Genomic DNA, 22,738 nt, shown 5'->3' on the forward strand with positions numbered 1-22,738 from the left:
ATTTAACTAAATAATTCAAGCGCGGTAATCACTTCGTTAAATTGAGTTTCAACTGTATCCCTGCGTGAGCGCTAGATGTGGAGAATAAACAGCCAGGCACTTAGCTCAAAACATAAAGTATGTTTGCATTATATTTTGCCGCAGTTAAGTTCAAATCCATGCAGTAGTCAATTGCAGATAGCATTTTTTTTTTATCAACTTGTGCAGATTAGAGTAACTTTGCTGCACAGTCTAGTGCAGGCAGCCCAGATACATTATCATCTTTGTCACAGTACCTTTTCAAGGAAAAAGAGATACTAAAGTAGTGCCAGTAGGGGGGAGGGGAGCTGCTCTGGTTAGACAGAGCTGTTAATGTTTCATTACATCCGAACAAAATCTTTAACTGGTCATAAGTGCTTCAGCAGCACCACAAAGGTCATGCAAGGCAGCAACTACGCTTTATCATGAGACTAAGCCATGTTCAGTGCACATAATGAAGCCTGATTGCTTTAGATTCTGCTTGATCTTGCAGGGTAGCTTGAATATGCTGCTTTACACAAACTTGCAGCACCACTGGAGAGCTCTGAAACAAGCAGTCATGAAGATGCCATAAGAGTCACTAGTGCTAGTATAAGTTGGGCTTGAATGAACATGAGATGAAATTCCAACATATGATGCATGCACTGCCGATTTTATCGGTTGCCTGTGCCCAACGTAGGCCACTCTAGTGGTGCACTTATACACAGCTTTGACCTGTTGTGTGGGACTGGACACTTGTGCCAAAGGCCTATGCCGAGCGGCATTGTAACAGCGCACATTCAACTAGTAATTGCCTTCCCAGCTCACTAGGTTGTGTTGTGCTGTTAGTCATTACACGAAGTTACAATGTCTTTTTCATGTTGCAGACCTTCTATAGAAGGTTGGCCGCTGCCCACACTATTAAGCAATATTAAAATGAAGAAGGTTTCTACTTGCACACTGGTTTCTTTTTGCACTGCTTTGTAGCACATACCATTGGCATAAATTTTACATGGACAGGAAAAAAACTAATCGGAACACTTGTTATGAGTAACATGAGACTGTGGCATCGTTACTCTGTATGTAGCCAGTTGTCACAAATAATGTTATCCCAAGTGTATCTTTCACAGACTGAATTAGGTCACTGAAAAAAATGCAGGCGAACCTAATAATTTGGCACGTTTCAGCTGTATAGACTTGTCTGTTTGAATTTTTGCCAATAGTACAATGAACAGTCAGAAATGAGCAAAACGAAGCGAAAGGTCTTATATGAAATTTATCTCGCAGAGCAGGCCATACCTCTCCTTCCTTCGATGAGATCCAAAATTACAGTAGCCCCAATTCCAAAGATTGTGCATCTCGAGTACAACAAAGGCGCAAAGCACGCGCACAACAGATTCAATCAGCGTACCCTAATAACCATAGGTACTACACAGGCGCAGCTGTTTATGCAGAGGCGACCGGGCAGCGCTACCAAAGGAGGTACGCCCTGGCAGTCGTCAACACGATCAGCCGACAGCATATTACTGCGTCGGCCACGACGGGATCCCCCACCTTGGCTGAAATATTAGCAGTGGCGATCGCACTCGCTCACGCGGAGCGTTCGCAAAGGGACTCGGTCGTGGTCATGGACTCCCATGAGACATGTCGCATGTTTCTCAAGGGGCACGTGAATTTGGCTAGCCTCGCGATAACGCCGAAATCCTTCAACCACCATCATCGCCTACTCTGGTGCCAGGGCCACGCGGGGCTACAGGGGAACGAAAAGGCTAACGCGTTAGCTTGAGGGTTCGCTAACCGAGCGACAGCATCCTCATTTAACCCCAACCACCCGCACTATCCCTCACAAGATTCCACCAATTTAAATGCCAAAGACATCCTTGCTCATATGCGCGGAGTCCGCTGAAAATACCCGCCGCATCACCCACAACTTAGCGGGGAAGAGGCTGCCGATTGGCGCAATATACAGACCGGGGTATTCCCCTATTTAAAATTGCTAAACGCCATGTATCCCACTCGTTATAGGGCCAACTGTCATTGGTGCAGTGGCATACCTACCCTAATACATATAACCTCGGAGTGCACTGAGCACCCTCATAGGCTAAACAACAGTAACACAATGGAGCAGTGGGAGGCACAGCTTGCCCGCTCCGACCTGGCAGGACAAAAGTCCTTAATTAGCCAGGTCAGGCAGGCAGCAGAGGCCAGTGGGGCCGTGGAGTGAGAGGCTCCGACCACCCCTCCTTCAAATCTTTTCCATTTCAATAAAGTTTCTATCTATATGAAATGTTACCTGTACTCTTCAACATTATTGTTTTTTCCAACTTGTCACTGTGTCAGTCGGAAAGGTTGTAGTGAGCTACAAGATAAAATTTTAAAGCTTATTTTTCCATAGGAAAAGACTTCAATAACTATCTGGCTGAAGCTTCATTGCTGCCTGCTCACACGAGTGAAGGCCAGAGCACCCATGCTTGGACAGCGCATGTATTACAAGTGTTTGGTGCTTGAGGATGAAACATTATCTACATGGTTTGTGTGATTTACACCTTGCTAGGGGAATTGAGCAGAGCATTTTCTTTGTTGTACAATGCAGGGCCAACCTGCCAGGCGAAGAATCTGGCCTGATCAAGCGCTGTCCACGGTGTCGCATTCCCATTGAGCGAGATGAAGGCTGTGCTCAGATGATGTGCAAGCGCTGTCGACACGTGTTCTGCTGGTACTGCCTTGCCTCCCTCGACGTGAGTGCCGTTGGTGCACCTTCCCCACTTGTGCCCAGGCACTTTGAGCATTCTGACCGTTGCTTGTAAAGCTTATTTTCCAAGGCCAACTTTAACAAAATTTTACTTTGGCTAAATTTGTTATAAATGAGTATTACAGCCGAACCCACTTATAACAATACTCAAGTGCCACGAAAATTCCATTGTTATAACCAATAATTGTTATAACCGGGTTGCATTTAAAAAAAAAGCAAAATAGGGGGATGGCAGAGCTGTTGTGAGAAAACTATAATGGTGGAACGTCCAGAGCTCCTGCCCACCACCTTCCTGCAGCCGGCTGATTGCGTTGGTTCATCTAACTGTTTGACTCTGCTTCCTGCGCGCCCCGATGGCGTGTAACAAGCCGAGGCTGTCAGCATTCAGGAATGGCACTGCCATAACAACTGCAAAGAGGGGTCACACATGGTAAGTGACATCTCTGCTGAGGTATCTCTTTGGGGGCCCCAGAAGGGGCCTTTTAAAAGATATGCGAGGAGGTTGCTGTGGCTGCCTTCCAGCTCGAGAAATCCAGGAGAAACACCGGGGTGAAATCATCACAAACATCTTGACACGTACTTCTCGCTGGCTTGCACGAGAAAACCCTACGTCCCTCACCTTTGCATGCTTTACGCAAAGCTTGCCGACATCCTTCTCCAAGGCACCAGGTGCTCCACGTAGTGCGGTGGAAGGTCTCTCGCAAGAACGAAGCTCCGAAGGGACTGAATCATCTGCGCAGCCTCCTGCGAGGACAACATTGAGGCAACCTGCCCTACTATGGCTTCGCTGTCCGATGCAAGCACGTTCACGATGATCGCCTCATCGGTTAGAACTTCTGACATTTCTAATGCGTCGTCCACATTTAGAAATTCTGAGTCCTGAAGCATCGTCGTCCACTGTGACCAAAGTTCAGGCATCACTTTGTCAGTGGGAGCTTTGCAGGCTCCGTATGTCACTGCTGCCTCAGACAAAGCAGGCCTTCCTAAAGCAGTTCCGCACTGTAGAAGTGCTTACTTCGGACCACGCACCAAAGATAAACTGCATGGCCATCAATAGATGGCCATGCAGAGGGCACAGCGGGACCTTCGTGGGACAGCATGAGAGGGCACGGCGGGACCTTCGTGAGCACAACGATGAATCCGTTGCTCCTTTTTGTACAGGTCACGCTGTGGACTGCGTCCATACCAGTTCGCAATTCATCGGATAACACGACAACAATCGCCGATGCTCAAGACCACGTGCTCACCTACGGAAGACGGGCTTTCATGACGAGGCCAGACCATCCGGACATGACATCAGCGCCGCCACTGGGATATATAAGCCACGCCGACGGGGAGCACATCAGAGGGCACGGCGGGACCTTCGTGAGCACAACGATGAATCCGTTGCTCCTTTTTGTACAGGTCACGCTGTGGACTGCGTCCATACCAGTTCGCAATTCATCGGATAACACGACAACAATCGCCGATGCTCAAGACCACGTGCTCACCTACGGAAGACGGGCTTTCATGACGAGGCCAGACCATCCGGACATGACATCAGCGCCGCCACTGGGATATATAAGCCACGCCGACGGGGAGCACATCAGAGGGCACGGCGGGACCTTCGTGAGCACAACGATGAATCCGTTGCTCCTTTTTGTACAGGTTGGTGTGCAACGCTCATCTATATGTCTTCGTAGCGATAATAGGTTCATTATTGTCCTGCCGTGCCCGGCTGTATGTTTGTCACTGATTGATGAAGCGTGGAATGTGCTTTTGCTACTGCTGGCTGGGGATGTAGAAGTGAATCCCGGACCTTCTGGTATTGAGCTAATGTTAAAAAACATGCAAGAGACCTTGCAGGCCTCGATAACCAGCGTTTCTGTTTCACAAACATCTCTTGAAAAAACTATGAATGATAGGTTCGATAAACTAAACGACGTACTAACTGTTATTGCAAAACACACAGAACAACTGGATCAGTTACGGTCAGAGGTCAACTCTTTGAAAGAAACTATACACAATCAACAGAAGAAGCTAAATGACTTGGAAGACCGAAGTCGACGAAGGAACCTTATAATTTTTGGCCTTGAAGAACCAACAAATGAGAGCGCTGGTGACTTGAGAAAGCGGGTTCTTGATGACATATTTTGTGCTAAACTAGGTGTCACCACCAATACAGTCGAACGGATACACAGAATAGGTAGAATCAGCGATAAACCTAGACCTGTGTTGCTTAATTTCTTTGACTACAATGAAAAAGTGTCTGTATTGAAGAATTGCTTTAAGCTCAAGAAAACAGGTATATCGATCTGTCACGATTACTGTAAGGCTACGCTGACTAAGCGTTCTCATCTTTGGCGGTATGGTAAGCAATTTAAAGATGAGGCGCGAAAAATTTCACTGGACTATGACCGGCTACGTGTAGACGACAACATATACGAATGGGACGAAGTAAGCTGGCAGGTTGTCGCTCTTCATAAATCTCGATCTACACGGACATCTAACTGACCCGAAACGAAAGAACTCCGTATTATCTTGCTTAATGCAAGGAGTCTTGCGAATAAGTCTAATCAGCTTGAAGATATTCTTTTTCTTCACAACCCACATATACTTGCCGTAACTGAAACGTGGCTTACACCTAATATTAATGATTATGAAATTATTCCGCCTTCCCACAAAATAATAAGACGCGATCGCGAAGGACGAGGAGGGGGCGTGGCTATAATAACAAAAAATGAAGTACAATGTGTCGAGCTTGAGGGGATCCGAAACCATGAAAGTGTCTGGTGTAAAATCAATTACAGAAATATTTGTACCTTGTTTGGCGTGGTTTACCGGCCACCAAAAAGCAATGTGTCATACCTGGAAGCACTGGCCGCTTACCTAGAGCGCATGCTCAAACCAAATCACAAGCTGGTGCTCACTGGTGATTTCAACTTGCCAGGCATAGACTGGAATGTACTCGCTATCTCGGGGCCCGATGATGCAGACAACGCACGCCTACTTCTCGATTCTTCATTTTTTCATGACATGAAACAAATAGTCACTATTCCCACTCGCACCACTGCAACTGTGCAATCGGTTCTCGACCTTGTTTTTCTGAAAAATTTTCCTGAAGATTACTCAGTTACTACTTCTGATGGCATCTCGGACCACAAGATTGTTCAAGTTACCCTAAAGATCAATAGCACAAAAGCACCTCCCTCGGTAGCAACTTTTCATGACTTTTCTGCTGCAGATGATGAATCTGTCCTAGATGCAATGCATTTCTCACTTTTTGATTTTGAGCATGGTGGCGATGTTTCTCATCTTTGGAACGAGTTCAAGAAATTAGTGTCATCATGCATTGACAGGTTTGTTCCTTTGCGTAGAAAGATTACAAAGCGTCGGAACCCATGGATTAGTCGGGACATAATCCATCTAAAGCGGCGTATTAAGCGAAAAAGGAAGGGTAAAACTACGTCAGCATTAACCGCCCTTCAAGAACAGCTGGTTACTAAATTGAAGCTTGCGCGTAGTAAATTTTATGGCCAAACTCTTACAGCTTTCTTGAAGGAATCTCCTGAGAAATTCTGGCGCTACTTGTCAGGTTCGCAACCGCGCGTAAATTATCTAAAGATTAATGGTAACATGTGTACAAATCTTACTCTTGTTGTAAATGAATTTAACACTACTTTTCATCAAGCGTTTACAAGACCAAATGCTCAACATTTACGAACGCAATACTCTGACCCACCGCCCGTTGCAAACTCAATGCCCGACCTAGTTCTTGGTCGCGAAGGAATACTTTCTCTTCTTTTAAATATAAAAGTGAAAAAGTCAAGTGGTGCTGACGGCATACCCAATGCCTTCCTTGTACGGTACTCAGAGATTGTGTCCCATTACCTTTATATTCTGTTTAACGCATCACTCAACCAATGCTCCTTACCCGCAGATTGGCTCACGGCAAGAGTAGTTCCCATATTTAAATCGGGAGACAGGCTAGAAGCTCGTAACTACAGACCAATTTCTCTAATAAGCACATGCTGTAAATTGCTGGAGCATGTAATAGCTCACCATATATCTCAGTACCTTGAATCAAAAAAATTCTTCGTTGAGTATCAGCATGGTTTCCGGAGGACTGTCTCAACAACTACACAACTAATTTCAGTTATACATGATTTCGCTTCAGCTCTAGATAATTGTTGGCAGATAGATGCGGTTTTTCTTGACATGTCAAAAGCCTTTGATCGTGTGCCACACACTTTACTCATTGACAGATTAAGGGATGCCGGGCTTCCTGAGAGACTGATATTATGGTTGCAGGCTTATCTGAGTAATCGATCACAGTTTGTGGAGTGTGCGGGTGTTAGGTCTGCTGATCTGCCGGTATTGTCTGGAGTTCCACAAGGTTCAGTGCTTGGTCCTCTGTTGTTTTTAATTTATATAAACGGCATTGCTTCTAACATCGATAACTCTGTTACAATAAAATTGTTCGCTGATGACTGCGTGATGTATAGTGTTGTCAAGAGCTCCTCTTGCCAAATACTACTGAACAATAGCCTCTGTACACTCGCGGACTGGTGCGAACGAAACGGTATGCAAATAAATTTTGATAAAACCGTTGCCATGACAATAACCACAAAGAAAAAGCCACTGTCTCATACGTACCACATTGCTAATAAAGCTATTCAATCGGTAACGTCTGCCAAATATTTAGGACTAACCATCACAAGCAACTTAAAATGGGACAAACATTTGAAGAACGTTTGTACAACAGCGTTCAATAAACTTTGCTTTTTGCGCAGGAAGCTAAAAGACTCGCCGTCAAGTGTTAAACTCGAGGCATATCGCACTTTGGTTCGACCAGTCCTTGAGTACGCTTCCGCAGTATGGGACCCATACTACGTTAAAGATATCGCACAAGTAGAACGAATTCAGCGCCTGGCTGCTCGATTTATTGTGTCTGACTATCGATCTACATCATCTGTTACTGACATGTTGCAGCGACTGAATCTGGAACCCCTCTGTGTACGCCGAAAGATTGCGAGACTAAAGATGCTTTATTTGATATATCAAAACAAAATCGGTCTCCCGCGCGAAACTTATCTTTCCCGCTCACAACACAGATCTTCTAGAATTAATCACTCGAATGTTATCCGCCCGTACTTTGCGAGGACGAAAATGTTTCAGAAGTCTTTTTTTCCGCTCACAATTGAAGAGTGGAATTGTCTGCCAGCGTCTGTTGTTGATTGTGCCAATGTAGATTCCTTTGTGAAATCTTTGTCATTGCACTTGATGTAACCCTCTCCTGCTAGGGCAGCATTGCTGCCTGCAGTATTTTGAAATAAATAAATAAATAAATAGATAGAGCTTCAAGTCTAGTTGCTCCTTGCTTGTCAGTGTAGCCATGTCTGTCAACAAGACTAGCTTGTTCAGGACATGGTGATGATATGTGGCCTTAAAATTGGCGATCAAGTCCATGTCCATGAACTGCAAGCCTGCTGTCCTGTTTGGCAGCAGGAAAATATATTTCCACGCATGAAAGCTTGGGCAGGCAGTGGTGGGCACTACAATTACCTAGGATGAGTTCTTAGATGGCTCGGTACATTGATGCAACTCCAAGAGACAATCGCGAAAAAATCTCCAATGATTACAATACTGCCTAATGCGAAATTTTAGTGCAGCTGTATATGTCTTTTCATTTCGTAATATATTGAGGCATCGCACTGTTCACTACGCCCCCTGCTATAGCCACGACGCGTGGTGCTATATATAGAACGGCCACACAGTTGCCACTTCTCGGCAACTGTAGCTTATGCAACAGTAATCTTTACAGGGAAAGACTTACGGCAAACTCTGTGCGCAAAGGGGAGCTTTCTGATTCTTTTTTTTTTTTCTTTCCCCCACACAGCCAATGCCACAGATGTGCAGATATGAGCGCCACCTGGTCGTGCTTCATGGTGGCTTCGTCTGCTTTCCTCTTCACGCTTCCGCTGCACTCTCCTCTTCCGCTTTCCTCCTTGCGCTCTGTTCCCTCTTGCCATATTTCATGCCCCGCTGCGCTCCGTGTTCGCCCTTTCATCTTCCTCTGTGCTCATTCGCTTGGTTATGCTGTTGAGGCATGGCAATGCTCATCGCAGGAATGTGCGCCTAAGAGCGGCGCTTTAAAAGTTCTCGCATCCTTTATGCCTTGCGGTTGTGACAGTAGCACACCCGTATTCTGGTAACACCGTGGAGCAGCAAGGATCTTTTTTTTTTATTTCCCAATGACAAATGTGGGCACTTGTCACTCCCATCCAGGTTGGCACGCAAAAATGGTGAGGCGCAGCTTGCTGTTTTTGCTGCCCTTATACATGTCTCCTTTGAGTACATGCGTTTTGGACAGCAACATCTGGAAGAACAGTCCTGTTTCGTCACCATTATATACATTGGTATCAATGTAGTTGTCAAAGACGCAGGGCAGCGTTTCCTCCACCCACTTCTGCTTCGCCTCCATGTCAAGTGAAGCTCCCTTGCCGGTGGCGGCTTTGTAAACAATGCCATGCCTCACTTTGAAGCGATGTACCCAGCCGCCACCTGGCTGGAAGCCCACAGTGTTGATGAGTAGGGCAAACTGCTTCGCCTTTGTGGCCAGAATTGGCCCGATGATGGGCAAGCTCATGGCACGGGCACCAAGAAACCACTCGTATAGAGGTCTCTTCTACCTCCTTGTAGGCACCTTTTTGAACACGTTTGCGCCAAGTGTCTACAGAGCAGCTTTCCTTGTCGAACTTCTCTGCCAAGCAAATGATTGTCAACACTGTCGATTACGATAGTCCATACTTCTTTACCGAATCACACTTTTTTACCATCTTAGTCCTTCATGATAATGTACTTCGTTTCGAAATCTATAGCAGTGCACTTTCTTTTCACCAGCAATGTCATGCATTGCCGATGATCAGCGGGCGCATCAGCCATCTTCCGTTTAAGCGGCGAGTCAAATGAGGCGGAGAAATCATGTGGCCAGGAACAACTTCGACGCTGCCAACAAAGACGTGCACAAGCGACTTACTCCATGGGCAGAACTGCGCAGAATGAGAGGCAAGCAAGCAATCTGGGAGCAGTGCTGTCAGCGCAAGTGGCGTGGACAATTCGTGTTTCAGAGGGCGACATGGCATGGAAGGGCAAGAGGCTGGCACTGTGGAGGAGGCTGCAAAACAGGTTCTATTGTACGAGCACGCAGTGGCCAATGGGGAGGTTGCAGTGGCTCCAATATCTCTTTTCCTTTTTTCTTTTCAAGGATTTCACATTCCATTGCCTTTCGTCACAGACACCCAGCAGCCAGACTTCATTGTTATAACTGATAATGCGGCATGGGGGCATTGTAGTAAGCGGGTTAATTCACCATAGAAAACATACAAAAATTGACGATGCAGCAGCTTCTCATTGTTATAAGCGATACGTATATTGTTAAAACCGGGATTGTTATAATTGGGTTCGACTGTACATACTGCTGAAGCAATCTCTGCAAATTTTTTGTTAGCAGCATGTAAATAGTGCCTAAACGGACTACATGTGCACGTGGTGGTTAGTGGCTATGATGCAAGTCTCAGCACATTGCCTCCAAGATTTTTCAGCACAGTGCGGGCAGTCGAATGTGGTGCCCGATCACAGAGGTCATGCTGAGGAGTTGCACAATTAAATTCATGCGTAACCGAGGTAATGAAGACCTTTTTTTTTTTCGGTTTCAGCGCCAAAATACGCCTACTTTTGCTAGCCTTTCATGACGCATCCACTATTATTTCAGACATAACTTGAGGCTCTTTTTTATCTACACTATCTGAATCTAGGCTGCTTAGCCGGCCGAAAATTTTGTTGCAGTTGGCCCTTAACAGTGTGTGCACTATATATATATATATATATATATATATATATATATATATATATATATATATATATATATATATTATACTTGTATATATATATTTATTTCAATAAATAAATAAATATATGTATGTATGTATGTATGCATGTATGTATGTATGTATGTATGTATGTATGTATGTATGTATCCTTTCATTAAATATGTGTTTGTAATTTTGGGTTTTGCACTACCTAAGTTCCAACTACATTGTTTGCTCTAGAAGACGTTATGAGTGAAACGTGAACCCAGAAAGGAGGAAAAAAATTAGAATACATCTCATAAAAGGCTAGGGACTGCACCAGCTCAAGCCTTTTCTCTCCACCCCTAGGATGATTTCCTGTTGCGGCACTATGACAAAGGGCCCTGCAAGAACAAGCTGGGCCACTCACGGGCATCTGTTGTCTGGCACAGGACTCAGGTGCGTGATGTGCCGCCACCTCTGGAAGTGTTTGCTGTAGCAGGATGGATGGCACCCTCTTGTGAAAAGCTTCAATATCACTACATGTGTGTCCTTCCTCAATGCTTATAAGCAGCTAAATACGTAAAAAAGTTTGCTGAGAATTTCATGGGAAGTACATGTCTGTAATCCAACATTTACATCCTCTTGTTATAAAGAAAGTTAGGCGTTCAGACCGCAGAAGATGGAAACGGACAAAAAAAAAACTCCGATGTTTGTGAGCGGCATTTGTGTTGTCTGTTTTGTCTTCTTGTGTCCATCCATGTCTGCACACCCAACTTCTTTTGTAACATGAATCCCTACCAACTAGCTCAATTTTATGTCGTTCTTTCCACTCTCTGCTTCTCTGTAGACAGTAGATTGTTGCAAACATGCAAAGAACATAAAAACCTACGTAATGAATCCTTAACCACTATGAAATGTGGCTATGGTCACACATGTGATAACTTTCAGAAATAGTACATGCTGGTGCATGCATGGCAAATGAAAATGGCAGCAATAAGAATAAAGGATGAATGGCAAGAAATAAAGACAAAAAAACAACAAAAAATGAATGGTTGACATTGCTTTTTCTTGTTGTGTATCCCATCTTATCACTGTTGTTTTTCCATCTCCATACACCATTATGTTTACAGTAGACTTCCATTTATTCAATTTTTCGGTTACTTTGATTCTGGCCGAAGGTCCTGGCTGGCGTCCATGCATTTTTATTGGCTTAAGCTTTCATTATGTCAATCCTAAAGTTGTCCTTTGCTGCATAATTTGAGCTTGGGCAGTCAGCATACACATGCCTGAACCCTATGGTGACCCCAACAGCGACCCCTTTAGTGGCCAAGTTTCTCTCGGCAGAGCTTAGGGGACAGTGAGTGTGTTGAACACACACAATCTCCTGTTGAAAACACTTATTTTCGCTGCAGTAGGAAAATTTTCAGGCAGTGACTGTAGCTCACAATGTCTGATTAAGGTATCTACCCAATTCTAACATGTGCTTTTTTTTTGCTGTAGTAGCAATAGTAGGAGCAATGTATTAGCTCAGGCCGACCTTTCTGCAATTTCTCTCTCTCACACACACCGGAGGGAGCCCGAGCCCCTTCTGGTGTTTTCCGGTGGGGCGGGGGTGCAGGAACTTATTTATGAAACCCAGTGGGGGCATTCCAGTTACTTACTTAGGAAACCGCTGTTTTATGCATTCAAGCACAAAGTAACTGTAACACCAATACATTGCAACGGATACTTTGAAAATTAATATCTTGGAACTGGTGTTCGGAGAATTTGTTCCAAGTGTATAGGCCGTGTGAACTCAGCAGCTATAATTCATAGATTGAAATATGTGGACTTAAGTAATTAATTGAAAAGTTCATTAGCATAATTACACTAATTATGTATTTCATTTTGATTTTGCATAGAAGTAGTGGCCCATTCACCGAGCAACCTAGATCAAGAGTTAGAATTGTGCTACCTGTCATAGGCAATCGTTAAAAAATTTGGTGCAGCTAAAAAAGAAGCGCCCTGTACATTTAATATATACACAGGAAAAAGTTTATAAAATTTTTGAAAGAGAAGGAGGTAGCCAATTAATTATTTCTAAAGGTATGGATAGCCCATGCCTAAAGAATGAATATGTTGCTGTATGTTCACCTCGCTTCAAATTGTTCTGCGTGGTTTTTTGACCCCGAAAAGAACCTGTAGACTTCAGTGACCCCTTCGGCAGTTTTTTATAAACTGCATGTGAAATGCGCATGAATGATATGTGTGTTAGTATTGCGTCTCTTTCCAGTGAGCAATGCTAATTTACAACATTTATTGGGGATGGAAGTATCGTCACTTTCATGCAAAGGTGATATATATGTACACAGTGTCGCAATTAATTACCATGCACTCAGATTTAAAGAACAGCATTGCGTTACTCAAACAAAACCTAGTGGATATTTTTTCCAGTACAGTGGAGTAGCTGCCAGTAATTTTTTCGTTACTTAGATTTAATTAGGTAATAGTAATTAATTATCTAACTCGAGACATACTATCCAGATTATGAAAGTGTCAATGAGGCATTTGTAGGCACAACCAAGGGACGTCTAACTGTTGTGTTTTCAGTGACGTACAAATTGCGTACCAATTTTCCTGACTGATAAGTAAACCCCATGAAATATGGAAAATACTATGCGACTGCGCTCCTGCCCGCATCCTAAAGCAGCGCCCTCGAACAGGCTCCCTCCGAGTTATCCAGAAACAAACAAAGGAAATAAAGAAAAACATCGTGATCGAGCTAGTTTCTCACCTGCTGCACCCCGGCATAAGTAATGCGTCGCATAAGTAATGCGACGCAAGTAATGCGTCGCGGCAGGACATGTAATGAGCTGGGAAGAAAACCGATGGTTATTAAGGGTTACGTACTGGATTCCAAGGGAAGCGTAGCAGGGAGCGGCAGAAAGTTAGATGGGCGGATGAGATTAAAAAGTTTGCAGGGACAACATGGCCACAATTAATACATGACGGGGGTAGTTTGAGAAGTATGGGAGAGGCCTTTGCCCTGCAGTGGGGGTACCCAGGCTGATGATGATGATGACAGCGCGGCGGCTACATCCGCGGAGCTCACCAACGAAGACATTGTGAATAAAGTGCGTGAGCAAGATTGCAGTAGTGGCAAAGACGATGCCGACACTGGATCAACACCTGAAGAGGAAGAGACTGTTTCCAGCTCGGATGTTTTTAGTTTTTCTAGAAAAGACGGGATCATTCCTCAGGCACTGTAAAAATATTTAGAAGTCGCATATTTACTTTCTTGAACGCATCGGTTTTGCATTTCTTCTTCATGTGGGTCGCATTCCGGCCTGTTTATTTCGCTTTTATTTTTTGCCACGAACCTATTTTTGCAGCACGTACACACTCTCATGAAAAATAAAACCGTCACTTTAATTTGGCTTTGGTTCAAAGCAAGTTCCTGGCGCGAAATATAGCTTTGCGCGTGTTCTTTCGATCCAGAGTGAGCAAAGAAAGAAAATTTTGAAACATTCTATGCCTATTGCATTGCTTTTCACATTTCATGCGTGGCCAGAGCGTGCTTTGGCCGCATTATCAAGGGGGCTTTTGCTATCAATGTGATCAGTTCGCCTTGAGAGACAGATAAGTCTGATGTAGAAATGAGAGGAAGGATTAGCTGCGAAGCTGCGAGACCTGCTGTTGGTGCTCCTTCCATACCATTATCAAGGTGATGCGCTGTCTCTTTGGGTTTGCGACAGGCAATGCAGTTGCTTTCAATCGGCTTATTTGAGGGCGCTGCTTTATGACGCGGGTGGGAGCGCAGTCACGTGGTATATTTCATACTTTGTGATATTTGTTTGCCATTCGGAAAAAATTGTACGCAATTAGTACATTGCTTAAAACACTGCAATAGATGTCATTTTAGGTGCCTACAAATGCCTCATTGACACTTTGAAAATTAGGACAGTTATTCTCGAGTTAGATAATTCATTGCAATTACCAAACTAAATCTCAGTGACAAAAGAATTACTGGCGGCTACTCCACTGTAGTGGAAACAATATGCACAACGTTTTCTTCGAGTAACGCAACTGCTATTTCTAAAGTGTTGGTGCTTGATAGTTGGAGCATCCTGTATAATTCACTCAGTAACCAAAATGAGGTCGAGTCAGATTCACTTGAAATTGCAATCAACAGCAGTCGTGCATAGCAGACTTATACTCGGACTTGCAGAAAAAGAAGAAAAAGAGAGAGGCTGTAGTTTCGCCGGAAAGGCAAAGCAGTATTAGTGATAGTGAAGTAATATATGACAAATACACGAAGGAAGATTACACCAATGAGAGACGCCAGATACTTGTTGGTGCGAGCGGACTCGGGCTGTGAAATTGAACTTTCTCTCCTACTATGAGGTCTTGTAAATTCTTATATAAGGCCATCACTTCAGTGAACAATTCTTCGAGATCACATGAAGTTCCTTCAAGTACAAGACATATATATATATATATAGTAAAACCTCGTTAATTCGAACTCTGTTTATTCGAAATCCCATGTAATTCAAAGGTTTTCGGCGGTCCCAACAGTTTGCAAGCAAATTTTGCCGGATAATTTGAACAGCCAGCATGCCCATATCCGGATAATACGTCGGTTTAAACCATGGCCTCCGCGACTTTGCCATGCCTCTGTGATCCACAACAAAAAAATTAGTTTGCCAGTCTCTGAGGCCAGTATAGTTGCCGGAGTGGCAGCCAGGCAGCACTTCAAATCGACTTTCTGTTTCCGGTGCTTTGTTGTGCCTCAGTGATCTGCACAGTGCTACAGCCGGCTTTGGAGGCTAGCTTTCTTTGACAAAGCAACAACCAGGTGCCGCTAGGTTGAAATTTTTCTGGTTCCGTTTCCGTTGTTTCTTTGTCCAGCTTGTGGCCGGCACTGCTCGTAGTGTTTTGATTGTTTGGTGCCGCGACCAGACGTGTTCTGTGCTCCGTTATTTCTTGACCACGTGCGCAGTGTTGGTGTTAAGAAAATGCCAGAAGAAAAGCAACAAGATGACAGTTCCGAGGATGCATCTGATGCCAACTGCACACTAGATGGTGAAGGAGAGTAATTGTGTGTGCACATGACGGACTTCGACGAAGAAAACCGTGACGAAAGCAACGGATTGACCTTTGCGGAATATCTGAGCGTGGAACTTGACGTTCAAACGTCTTATGCCAACTTGGAAGGAGAGATATGTGACAATGCGCCTTCCAACGAAGTTGAGGGTGATGTTGAGCCCGCGCGAGCACCAGCTTTAATTAACTGCAGTCGTTGAGTCATTGAACGTTGTGCACAGTTTTGTGGAGTGTAGCAGCGGTAACAGTGAATTGCTGCGCACTGTAAGCCTACTGTAGGACGCAGCCTACGGTGCGGCTAACTACCGTGCCAAGCAGTCACACATCGATGACTACTTCAAGTGACCGTTTTTCAGGTGGAATAAAGGTGCAGTTTTGATACAGCCACGTTTCGTACGTTTATTTCTCGTTTTTCATCCATTTTTGATCATTCGAAAACCCGGTTAATTTGATTATTTTTCATGGTCTGACGGACTCCGAATTATCGAGGTTCCGCTGTACGTATATAGCATTATTCATCTTCTCATCTGTACGTACTCATCATCACCATTTTGGGCCTGTGTCGTCAGCCTTTTGCTCGAGAGAAAAAAGAAGTCTGACAACCTAAACGTTGTCTCACAAGATTACCTAGTGTGTGTGTGTGTGTGTGTGTGTGTGTGACACTCATATATGACACTCATATATTGCAGTGATGCTAAGTTTTTTAAAGAACGTGCGGCAAAGTTGACTTCGGGAAACTGGCCACCATTGTACAATTTGTATTTGACTTTTGCCCATTTTTCTTGCTAAAGAATTGGATGCATGTTAGATTTCTACTTATTTAGGAGCTGTTATATGTCTTTGCTCCCTTAATTTTCTACCTTGGACAAATGGAAAGTGCACATTCGATTCAGGGGTGTTAGAATCGGGGAAAGTACTGCCAAGTGAATTGGGCAGTGTGTTATATAGCGTTTTTTCTGCATCTTGTTTAATTCGATTTGCCAGATGACTCTATTAATCTTGTAGGTTCTGTGAAGGTCAATTTAAGGGTAGTCAGCTGCATCTACCATAGAGTACGAGAAGTAAAGCTTTTTATTTACAACTCGTTGCCAAGGTATGTCTGAGAAGCTTCTGTGCATCTTGGCAAGGGCTCTAACCACACTTATGTGGGGAACAAGTTGTGCTGACGTTTCTTTATTGCTGTTTTTCCCAGGTTGTGGGCATCTTTGCCGGATTCGGCTTCCTCTTACTGCTGGCCTCACCCCTTCTCTTGCTGGCAGCGCCATGTCTGCTGTGCTGCAGGTGCAGTGGCTGTCATCGCTGCCTCGACCCTGAGCCAACAACCCTCTGAACTCAGTGGTTGCATTAGACTGAGCCAGACAGAAATCAAGGAGGAGACTTCTTCTTGCATGAGCAGTGGACAAGCGCACATGAGCGTGCAATGATCCATAGCTGGCATGTTCACTGACCGCCAACTATTCTGTCTGTAGCAGGCTGTGTTCTGAGCTCCACCTGTGACTGTCGCGAATTGTCGGTGTCAAGACTGGTAATAATAATGGCATCGATGTGGTTGTGCAGCAGAACCTTTCTTTTTTGAAGCTGTGGCTCCAACACGAGCCTTCGGAAGCTATCTCTGAATGCTTGTCTCGCCTGTGAACAGAGTCGTGAGCCTTGTGGCATGGACAGCAAACTCGCTGAAAACAGCGTGATGGCTGTTCCCTCTCGTGGCAAGTGCTTTTTGTCAACTATGAGACATCCGATGAAAATGAATGAAGAACTAGTTTTGAGTGGGGTCTTGGCACATTGGTGTTACTTCATTTGGCAGTTGCCGAAATGCCATTGCAAGGATATTGAAACTTTAGATTAAGAATGTGGAATGCTGACTGTATCAAGCAGAATGAACTAATTTTCTCGACAGAGGCCACAAAAACGTAGACAGGCTCTGCTCAGAGTAGTATTGAAAAAATATAGGAATCGCACTTGGCATGTACACCATTCAGTGGTGACGCAGAGCTTTCAACTGCAAACAAAGCCTCGTATGAAAAATACTCTCGTGGAAGAACTTTGAAATAAAGCACACTATGTTGGTGTGGCATTGCTCTTGCAAGCAGTGCATATAAGAAGTCTGATACATCAAAAAAGTTTCCAGAACAAATTCTGGTCTTTTCACTTCCAATGTTCGAGTTCCTCTACATGGCAGCATACATGAACAGCTACACAACTGTGTTTGGCGAGCTCAAACATGCACCAGAAGTTGTAATAACATGCTGTCATAGTGAATTGTAACAGCAGCATTTGCACTGGGCAGTGATTAAAACAGTTCCTTGCTCAGTTTTTAATGGGATATTTCGGCAATGAAATTAAAAACATTCATGTGGTGACACAGTTCAGTGTTTGCTTGCAATATTTAGCCTAATCTATCGCTGCCCATACAATGTTTTGGGATGTGAAACCAAGCAGTAGGATGGATAAAGACGTCCTGTTGTAGACATTTCAACATTCTAGTAGCAGTTGAGCTGTTGTGGAAGACAGTTGAGAGCAGTGTTTCATGCTTACTCAGTCACCCATGCTGCAGTGCAGAACAAATGCAGCAGTAAGTTCTTTGCAGAAGAGTTGTCACCCCTTCTTAGTTTGTAAGCAGGGGTTCTGTCTGTATTTCTTTCCTCGATGCCGTCCGTGTTGCGCTCAGGACTACTGTTCCGTTACACCCACTAGTTTCACTGCGTGCAACTATGTTTAGCAGTGTCGTAGCTTAGCTGTAGCATGGCTCCTTAGGCCCTCAGCTGTTGTGGCAAGTTCTGTGCCATTTAGACAGCACTGAATAGTAGTGCTATTAGTTGACTTGGCTTTATGAAGCTTTTTGGGCAGAGTTAAAATGCAGAGAGTCTTCTCTGAGAGTATAACACGCTTCACAGCGCAAAGTTCTTGAGGATGTAGCTGCAGGCTAGAATCTTTGTGAGAAAGCCAAAGGCTCTTTATTTGTGGTGCTATACATTGTCATCCTGCAGCGAAAAGTCATGGAACAGCAAGGGAACAATGTACATAGTGTTGTGTTATGCTGTTGGAACAATTTGTTTAAAGAATCCTTCAGGTTAGTGTGGCAGCGGAGATTTCTGTTCTGTTCACTGGTTCACGTTGGAGGAAACTGTTCAATATAATATGTGGTGATGCTTGGAATCTAGTTGGCACTCTCTAGATGTGAACTTTCTTTTTCTGTTGTTTCTGTGGCTGGCTGAGTTTAGTCAGTAAACCTCTGTACATAAATGGATGCACTTGATTTCTGTACATAGGGCAAAGTTTCAACTGTGCAAATGCTCTTGCAATATTTGCAGAAGAGTGGCAACTATTTGCGAGTGCTAATTATTAAGATATGCATGCATACTACACACTTATCTTCTGTGATAGCTTTCGGAGCAGATTAGGTTTAGCAGTGTGCAAGGCGGGTCTTGGAAAGAACCATCACGCTGCGAGTTCTCCGATGCCTATGCAATGCAGAACATGTTGTTGGCTGTAAATATTGCTTGTCTAAAAAAAATCAAAGTATACTGAAGTCATATCAAGATATTGCAATCACCTCACTTAAAGCTTCAAGTTTTATGCATGCACAAGACTGCTTTATGGTCATCAGAAATGAGCCCTTCAGAATGGCTTTCCTCAAGTTGTCTTGCCATTACCATGACAAAAGTTATAAAATAGTTGCTAAATGTATTATCGAATGCTAATGTGCACAAAGTTTTTGCAAGATCACCTTCAATTTTCAGTTGCAATGGCCCAGAACTATACACATTGGTTTAGTTGCATCCCGTGCTAGAAAACTGCAGTGCAACCTTTAGCAAGAGGAATGCATGTGCAACACCGCAGCCACCCTTGACTTGGCTTTTGAAATGTGGGCTGGTCTAATGTGTTCTTGCCATTGCAGCTGAAGTTATAATTTTTGAAACTGTCACACCATGAACTTAATTGTTATTTATTAGCTACACCGAATACACAGCGCAGTAAGAACAAAGGACAGGTTGAAACGGGGCAAGCGCTGTCCTGTCTCGAACTGTTAGTGCCTTCACAGCTCTGGGCCACGCTAAGACCAAAGCACAGCAGATGCAATGCCCATATACAACCAGTGAAAAAGTGACTGTGCCCGTCTTGGAAAAAAAACTTGAACTTGCTAGTGAGCAGATCCCTGGAAAGGCCTCGCCACCACGAGGCCTCGAGAGGGGTTTTAAAGTGCTGTTAATGGTCACGTGACCACATGCAAGTTTGTTCCTGTTTTTGTTGGCTTGTTGGCTGCTGGAGCTAAGAAGGTGGGAATACCTAGTCGTCACAAGCTAGTCTTGACTGATGGGGAGGGGGATTACATTTTCACTTTCTGCAAGCAAGAATAAAAAGACCTGGGCCTCATGACGTGTCTCCTGTTGTCTCAAGTCACTCGAGCTTACCAGGCTGTTCTGTAGTAATCATGCGCATGTGCTGTCAGCATGTTTGAAATGCACACGAGATAATACCTTTTACGCATGGTTAACGAAGAGTGCAATGCAGCATTGCAATTGAGTTGCTGAATATGCTGCATCCTGGCACCAGCTACGATTCACACTAGTGAATGTTAAAAAAAAAAAAAATGAATGCATGATCAATGGCACTTGCTGCCACAAATGGTTCCTTTCATCATTTTGACTGCTCTATAGTGTAAATGCCAAAATGGATCACTTTATATATACATAATTGCTATTGCAATATATATACTGATGTGGTTAGTGCTCCTTGCTTTGCTCTGTTTTGGAATCCAGATGTACTGCCGGATTCCTAGGTCCGTATTCTCAATTGATTGCCTTTGGAGATACTCACTTTTGGCTGGCGTCTCTGGTGCAGCACTGTGCCCTCTACTTGTGCCGATCAAAGCTGCACACCTGCTCCTTGTTATCGGTACAGATTGCTCCTGCATAGATGTCGCAGCCACATCAGTGGTGCACACTTCACGAGCCAAAATTTCAGCAGTGCTGCCATAGAAAGCAAACAGTAAAGCCAGAATGTCCCAAGCGTGTTAAGGCCTCCTGAATAGATAAGCTGCATGTTTGTGAGGGAACACAGTTTTCAGAAAAATAGCACACTTGGCTCCCTTTTCACTACTTGCCAATTTGAGCAATAATCTTTAACGGGTATCTTTTACAACTCGAGAAACCTTGCACAGATATTTGGTGGGAAAATTTCTCTTCACACTTCCATCCGACATTGGCAAATGTTCACAATTTCATGTTCTATATTATTAGCCAGAACCACAGCCGCAAAAGAATCGTAAGTATACAAGCAGGCTGTTTCTACCATGCATGTAGGCAAAAAGCTCACAGTGCAGCTATCAACAGCTTGGCTGTTTAAAATACTGCACTCCTTCGAGTACAAGGCTATGAAATTATTGCAGCAGGCCTAAGGCAGCCTGCAGGCAACATCATTCAAAGAATGCCATACACCTTGTTTTTGCAGTTCAACCTATATTAGCCAATTTCAGCTGTACCACCACCTAGATTGCCAAGAATGTGTGTTGTCTAAGACAGAGTTTAAGAACAGTGGTCTTTTGTTAAAGCACTGCAGCTCCACTTCACTATGCCCAGACTTTTGAATGATAGCTCTACTACCCCAGGTAAAAAACTAGAAAACGCCTGGTTTCATAAATCTGACCTTCAGTCCCAGCCACGGTCAAACTGGGACTTAGCCTGCCACTACCGGTGGCTGCTGCATACGCCGTGTGGGCGTCCATATCTTGAAAGCGATATGGGCAAAGTGCACCTAGTGCTGGTAGCTTCGTTTGCGTTAAAGTAGGAGGCAGCATGAAGGTCAATCCGCTCGCTGCTGTTGCCGTGCCGAGCAGCATACCAGTGTTGTCTTATGGTGCAATTGTAGATGCAGTAGTTGCTGACAGCACTCAGCAGCATGTGTATCCTTTCCCAAAGCAAGCAAAACCGTACTATCCCTCAACAAACTTGGTTTAACTGTATTCAACTGTATGTAGTGAGGCAAAACCGTACTATCCCTCAACAAACTTGGTTTAACTGTATTCAACCATGGCAATTTTCCCCCTTCTGAAACCTCCATTTCTTCAGAAGACAGCAGCCAAGTAGAAATTAGTACCTCCAATTAATTATCCACTGCCACAATTAGTACCTCCATTGTCAGATCATGGATAGTTTCTGGGCTCAGAACTGCTGCAACTGCACCACAATGGTTATCCTTAAAGGGACACTAAAGCTGCATATTAAGTTGACATGGATTTCTAAAATGCCATTACAGAAACCTTGCAGCACTTGTTTCGTGCGAAGAAAAGACTTGGTTTACGAGAAGATTTCACCTGAAGGGTCCACATACCTCGCCCACACGTGAGTGGGGAGTCATATTGCGTATGCAATCACTTCCCTTTACTGCCGTCCGTGAGTAAAATAGTGCCCGACAGGTGGCACTACAGTTCTCTGCGCAGAATGTAAATGGAGAAATGAAGCCAAGACAGAGCAATGGATTCGCTGCTGCAGCTGCTCTTGGTCAAGTGGCAGAGAATGTTCAGGAATTCTGTGACATCACATTTTTTGCCGTTTGTGCAAGCCACAAAAACCAGCACAGCACTATATATTACTGAAACTACTGAAATGCAAATGCCCAGGCGGTGCAGAGTGAAGAAATCGAAACCTTTTGACCGCCCACGTCATCGTCAAGGCCAACGTCAATGGGTTTTTTTCTAAAAATGGAATAGGACTGGACAAGTAGCATTCCTCTGGTCTTGTAATGCACTATGATCTTTCCATTAGAAGTGGTTGAGTACTAGAGAAGGAATTACAAGTGCCTTTGTCATCAGGCTAGTGCTTGAATGTCCCGGGGAGTGTCTAATAATTCATAATAGAATGTGCAAGTGCAACTGAAGAAGTACGTACAAACATAGAGACAGCACTGTCTCTGTGTATCCGTTTCTTTCTACATCCATTGTTCAGTTGCACTTACGCGTTCTATCATAGATTCAAACCAACTAGCCTGCCAACATGTTTTAACCAAGTTCTCTGATGTTCTGTGTTCACCTCAATTGCTAAAGCTCTGGTCACCAATTTTTCTCAAGGAAGCCAGT

The 22,738-nt window shown here is 44.1% G+C and overlaps 2 protein-coding genes across 7 annotated transcripts in view; both read left to right on the forward strand.

The window, feature by feature from the left end:
- LOC135901426 (probable E3 ubiquitin-protein ligase RNF144A-A) overlaps positions 1-20,037 on the forward strand; it is a 49,042-nt gene extending 29,005 nt beyond the window's left edge. For 5 of the 6 annotated variants that reach the window (XM_070539830.1, XM_065431215.2, XM_070539828.1 and 2 more), the window contains exons 7-9: positions 2,591-2,735; positions 10,948-11,037; positions 16,856-20,037. In XM_070539830.1, the coding sequence (XP_070395931.1) occupies positions 2,591-2,735; positions 10,948-11,037; positions 16,856-16,993 (373 nt within the window). In that variant the 3' untranslated portion in view covers positions 16,994-20,037. The remainder of the gene's footprint in view (positions 1-2,590; positions 2,736-10,947; positions 11,038-16,855) is intronic. The other variant, XM_070539829.1, reaches the window with a different exon arrangement.
- LOC139060750 (uncharacterized) lies at positions 3,865-10,577 on the forward strand. Its single transcript, XM_070539832.1, has 2 exons — positions 3,865-3,871; positions 3,911-10,577. Exon 2 carries the CDS (start codon positions 4,016-4,018, stop codon positions 5,240-5,242), a length of 1,227 nt encoding a protein of 408 aa, XP_070395933.1. The 5' UTR covers positions 3,865-3,871; positions 3,911-4,015; the 3' UTR covers positions 5,243-10,577.
- Positions 20,038-22,738: the final 2,701 nt, after the last annotated feature.

Source organism: Dermacentor albipictus, chromosome 6 (genome assembly GCF_038994185.2).
Source record: "Dermacentor albipictus isolate Rhodes 1998 colony chromosome 6, USDA_Dalb.pri_finalv2, whole genome shotgun sequence".
Lineage (NCBI taxonomy): Eukaryota > Metazoa > Arthropoda > Arachnida > Ixodida > Ixodidae > Dermacentor > Dermacentor albipictus.

Bases quoted from the DNA above. Each gene is read 5' to 3' on its own strand.
- LOC139060750 (XM_070539832.1), top strand. From the start codon at position 4,016: ATGACGAGGCCAGACCATCCGGACATGACATCAGCGCCGCCACTGGGA.